Source organism: Atta cephalotes, assembly GCF_000143395.1.
Source record: "Atta cephalotes unplaced genomic scaffold scaffold00006, whole genome shotgun sequence".
NCBI lineage: Eukaryota > Metazoa > Arthropoda > Insecta > Hymenoptera > Formicidae > Atta > Atta cephalotes.
The window spans coordinates 5,334,626-5,340,947 of NW_012130070.1; the positions used below are offsets into that span (position 1 = coordinate 5,334,626).

Sequence of the window (6,322 nt, forward strand, 5' to 3'; positions counted from 1 at the left end):
CTCTCTCTCTCTCTCTCTCTCTCTCTCTCTCTCTCTCTCTCTCTCTCTCTCCCCCCCCCTCCCCCCCCCTCCCCCCTCTCTCTCATCATTATTTCATCCCTTATTTCTCCATAAAATCTGAAATTTGTCTATTTTGTTTAAATGCTAAATCTTCAATCTCCAATATTTTATCAAAAAAAGAGAAATTAAAATTGATAAAAATTTCTCCTACAAAACTATAAAGATGTAAATTATAATGTATAATTTTTTAATATTTATTTTAAATATTGCACCTTCTTACACAATCTTTCTCTTTTTTTATTTTTATTAGATTGCGTCTTGTAAAAATACCGACTCCAAATGTGGTTCTTAAAAAAATCCTAATTATTCGAACGATGAATTAAAAGTCTCATTAAACAAAATTAGTTATAAGTACGTTATTAAGATGTAATTAGTAGCGACAGTAAATTTTATAAAGGTTTCACCTATCTCGAATTAAGTATTCTTGAATCAACTATTCTTGAATTAAATAATTTTGTCAAACGCTTATTATTATCTTTATTATACTTTCGCAATAAGTTTATGCACTTGTTTATTTTATACACCTCATCGGCAAAATACTCGCCTCATCGCAGCATCTCACTATTGCGAAATGCATTGCTCGTCGGCAGGAAAGTATCGATTTCGCCTACGTGCCGAACACCGGAAATTATGTGATCGATATAAATTACAGTCAAAGGCTGAAGAAAGAGAGGGAGATATCAAACTTTTCGTGATATATTGAGATGTGTTTCCAATCGAATCGTTTTTCACGAGAGGCGTGGTGGATGCACGAACATTTTTTATTCTGTACGAGTAATTGGAAATGGATTGAAGGTGGAATCGATATCAGCGAGAAGCTATCTTTCTCGTAAAACCAGCACTGTGATTGCGGTCGACGACGTTATCCGTCGGTTGCACTTTCTGGTAACATGAAATCACCGCAGTTGTTCGATAAACTGTCATGATGTAATTGGATGCGTGAATCAGCCCTGAAACGATCATCGATATATATATAATAATCAATTATCAAGATTGACTCTTTCGCATGACCTAGTTTCGCGAACATGTACATATCTACTGCAGGTACAAACAAAGCGTCCCTCTGACTGGAGAGTAATCAACATGTTAATTAGCTATACGATCAACCAAAGGTAGGTATATAAACTTCTCTAAATGTAGCCATTTATTTGTCAATTATACCTATACATACACGAAAGAAACGATTTTGCTAAAGTATCTAAAATTTAGGTAGATATAGATTTGAGAATAATTTTAGATCATAAAAACAATTATGTAGAAAATCAAACATGACGAGCAATACTGTATAAAATTTTGACAATCTATAGGAATCAGTTTTACATAATTATATTTTGATCTAAAAAATTCATATTCAAATCTGTATATACTTTCCGTGTATATACAATGATAGCAAAAAGGTATTCATACAAGGAAATGTTTTATAAAAAAAGTTTTATTTGTAAAAATAAATATTAATTAACAATTTTATACAATATCTAATATTCTATTCTAACATAAACAAACGAGTATTCGAGCTTCGCATATATTTTTGATTTTAAAAATTTCTTGACTGTATAAATTTTTGAGTATCCAAACAATAGAAAATTTCGTTTATTTTTCAGATAATATATTTTCTATAATTAATGTATATCTATAATTAATACATATCTTTTTGATATACATAATGTTAAGAAACACACGATCTATTTTATTATCTACAAACAATTGTTAATTATCTAGAAATGATTGTCAATTAAACATCGAATCGACGGCGAATTGAAATCATCATATCGATATCGATTCGACATCAATTCGATGATTCATTTCTCGCTGGATATAATATTTATTTTTTTTAAATAAAGTTTTTTAAAAAACATTTTTTCTATACAAATACTTTTTGCACTGTATATATACAATAATATTTCGATTAAAAATGCAAAAATTTAATTTATATATTGTAATATGTAGCAAGTTGAGTAAAAATAATAAATACAAGTCAAGAATATTCAATCGGATTGTTCACCAGGAAAAGATCTGCGACAACTATTTTGTGCCTGTGAAACATTTTAAACAAATTCGATAGTAAGAATCCTCTACTTAGTGAACGTTGCGCTACACTCTATGATACGCTGTGATTATGCATAAAGGAAAAGTTGCGAGAGTTCGTCGTTGATTTAGCGATTGATTTGAGAGGCCGATCAGCGCGCCGCCACCGTTACGTAATTACCGCGCGTTTAAACAGTCACCTCTGTTGGCATCGTGCACTAGTTCTCAGGGAGCGCAAAACATCGCCTTTATAGTCGTTTTAATCTTAGATCGGTGTTATGAGCTCAGAAGACGATCGTTGGCTCGACGATGTCGATGGCCTAAGAATGAATTCATTTGCGATCAATCATCTCGGCAGTTGAGACATATTGTCTCGCTTCTGCGATTAAATTTGCGTATCAATTAATAATTTTAGAAGCTCAGCGGGACAAGGATGTTGTAACGGATGTTTGTGTTCTTTTACTCCGGGGAATTAAGTTTTTATCTCACAAAGAAGACAAGAATAAAATGTCTGAATTTTTTTCATTTTCGAAAGTCTGCGATGTCACTTTCAAATCGTGACTTAAGCCTAAATTAAAACGCACGATTTTACAATTAAGTACATACGTCTAAAAAGTTGTTTACCATGTTCTATGCTACAAGAAAAACTCATAAAACAAGAAACTGAATTGATTTTAAAATAATTGTGCTCTTAAAATATTTTTATTTTATATTATTTTATATTATATGTCTTATACTATTTCCGAAAGTTATATTTTTACGTTTCAGAATAACAAAGAAATAACAACAAAAGATATTATCGGGGAAATAGGTTAGTGTTGGAAATAAAATATCTAAAAGACATACGAAGTTTACAGACCGAAAATGTGGCCATGTCAATTAAATAAGTTGTACTTGTCAAAGGTGCGACGTCGATGTTGACATAAATTTTTCATGGAATTCCAAACGATACTGCAATAAATTTCGTGACGGCATTCCATGCTGCCATAACACGAAATATATCGCCCGTGCAGATTAAAATCGTGTTGAAAATGAACTGTCAGAGTTAAAAGTATAAATTAGAAGTAGAATAGAGCCCGAGGGATAGAGTCACAAAAAGAAGATTTAACTAACAAAAACAACTAAAAACTTTACTGATTTAGCAAATCTGCAGCCGTAATATACGGACAGCTAGTTTTCTATATTCTATATATAGCAAAGTAGCAAAATTATACAGCTGAATAAAATCGCATATTATTATGCCTCTTATTATGTATCATGGTCGTTGTTACAACTTCGTGTTATTCTTCCTTTCCTACGCCCTCGCTGTGTTTGCGTTTCCGTGCAAAAAACATGTCCGACAATGAAAGAATGTTGAGCCATAAATATCTAGCGCCATTCTATACACGCGTTACTGAATAATACCTAGAATTGGGAAGCATTACTTTTTCCATTTCTTTTCCGTTACTTTTTATAAATAAATAGTAAGAATAATAACGCTCGAATATTTGCAATACAAAAATCTTAATAACGATCAGTAATAGAGCAAAAGAATAGATGTATGATTAATTAATAAATTGATATATTTATATTTATATTTATATTTAAATATATATCAACTTATTAATTAATTAAGGATTTTTATAATAAACAATTTGAGAATGACATTGCAATTTTTTATAACAATTTTTTAATAAACGCTAAGATTATACTAAGGTTGCAAGATCCGACTTTTCCGACCTTGGCACAACCTTAGCAATTAATTATAAAAAAATTGCAACGTCATGTTTATTAAAAAGTAACAAAAAAAATAATGAAAAAAGTAACGCTTCCCAACTCTGATAATACCCATCTGCAGAAATCGTCAAGGTTATCTCTCATGTAATCATTTTATACGACGCTTAATTTCTTTTTTTCGACGGTGCCCATTGCATTCCATTTATCTAACCTCGCAAACAAACAACGATTTCCGCTGAATAAAGCAAAAAGTACCCCACATTTTTACAACCTCTAACCACTCCCTTAATAGCATACTTTATTCGAGGGACGTTCTGGCGAACGTTCTTAGGACAGAGATATATCTTCTGAATTCCTTGAAACGTCTCTTGGAGATTTATGCTGTTAGGGTTGTGTAAGTTGTCAGTGATAATTTTATTCTCGTTCAAATAATGTTATTAAAATTATTAACAATCCAATAAAATTTAGAGACAATTTTAATCTTTATAGTTTTTTAAGAAGCTACCTTCGGTACTTGCACAGACATTATCTTGTAAAAATTACAAAAAACTCTACGTGTCATTTTTCAGAAAAATATATACTCTAATTTATAAATTTGAAGTGGAATACTTTAAAATGTGAAAATTCTGTTAATCTTAAAAAGAATTTTCAATTTTTAAGAATGAAATATCTTTTTTCAGAATGAGATTCTATTCCAAAGAGTGTAGAGAGTAATAGTCCATTGTAGAAAATTAATGGAGTGATATCGCACGAACTAACGTATTGTTTTTATTCGCAGGAGATTGATGGAGAGGGGTTCGTCCATTCCATGGCGAGATACACTGGGAGAAGCTATCGGCGAGTTCAGATTAGACGGATCCGCTCTTAGGGAGTACTTCCGGCCATTAGAGGACTGGTTGAGGACCGAGAATTTGAGGACGGGCGAAGTAGTCGGCTGGTCATACGGTAAGGGACAAAAAGGGAAGCGATGAGAGAGAAATAGATAGCTCATTCAGTCATCAACAACAGCTATGAAAATTACATCTAAAGAGTTTATTTGAAATACAAAATGCACGTGAACCTTCGCCTTACGACGATTGACAGAGAAAGGTTCAAAGTTCCTTTATCTACAATTTAGATTTTACATAATAATCATACAGTTTGTACAAGTGTCCAAAAATTTTCGCTTGGGTCTAAATGATTTCGTTGCTATAATTAAATCTACGATTTAAAAAATTATTCTTCTTTTTTAATTTATTGCGACACTTCTCGTGTTAATGTTACGTTTATCGTTAATTAAAGATAATTATTACAACATCAATACAAAGATCGATTTATGTGACGTCTTAGAACCGCCGTAGTACGATACGGTATCTTTCGACGTAACTCGCTACAAAATTATGCAATTTCCTACTGTAACAGATTGAAGGTTGCAGTTCCCACGTGCTACTTTACTGGCGAGCGTTACAAATGTTCATTGTATGACGACATTCGACTTGTTGAATTACGAATCGCCGTGTGTACGGCGAAATTATTGAGATTAACGGTCTACATCTAACGAAGACCATGCATCTTGCCAAATTCTTAACGCCAGTCATCGGTCGCGCGCGTGTTATATAAAAATGGTTACACGGGTAAGAACTCGGATATGTACATCGTGTCGCTCATCCCATAAATTATGTCGATGTGTTTCGAAAGCATAGCGAAGCACTTCGAGCGGAATAAGTTATGAATTCTCTTAAATAAAGTAAAACCATTATGTGTGTATAATAAATCAAGAAGTCGACATTCCAGGGAACGAAAGGGAAAACAGGATAGGACTTTGGTAAAAAATAGTAGCGAGGCGAAAACGATATACCGCAATTAAGTGCAACTCAACTCTCTTGAAGATAAAAGAAGAAAACGAAGAACTTTATGATGATCGATATGTTGACGGAAAATTTCACGTGAATGTAAGCGACGCGAATTATTTGATCCGGAAAGCTTTCTTGTCATTTTTTGTTGAATAGAAAAAACGATTCTGTTGAAATATTAAAAAATTTACCTAGATACAAATTTTGATAGACTATCAAAATAATGTAAGACGCTTAAACTGATTGTTTGAATATTGAAAAAAATATTCAAAATTTTTTTATAGCATTACTCATCATGTTTGAATTTTCTAAATAATTATATTGACAGTCCAACAAAATTATTTTTAGATCTGTATCTATCTAAATTAGATACTTTAACAAAATCATCTTTTTAGAATGAATCACCGTGACAGTCATTTTTTCGATTTTTTCGACGAAACGATAGCAAACTTTCGCACTATTTCCATGATAAAACGCAAAGGCGGCAGAGAAACCATCGGGAGAAGAGGTTGATTGTAAAGTTCTGACTTCGTGAGACTAGAAAATTGCGAAAGCAAAGTGTGAAACGAAGAAAAGGCCGCCAGGAGAAGAGAGTTAAGAAAGGATAAACATAGCGACAGATTAAAAGAAGAGAAGAGAGAGAGAAAGAGAGAGAGAGAGAGAGAGAGAGAGAGAGAGAGAGAGACGAG

General features: G+C 32.5%; 1 protein-coding gene across 1 annotated transcript in view; it reads left to right on the plus strand.

Annotated features, from left to right (window-relative positions):
- The window catches only part of LOC105626741 (angiotensin-converting enzyme), a 61,098-nt gene that overhangs the window by 49,846 nt on the left and 4,930 nt on the right, over nucleotides 1–6,322 (plus strand). The window contains exon 12 of the mRNA XM_012208034.1: nucleotides 4,580–4,746. Within this exon, the coding sequence (XP_012063424.1) occupies nucleotides 4,580–4,746 (167 nt within the window). The remainder of the gene's footprint in view (nucleotides 1–4,579; nucleotides 4,747–6,322) is intronic.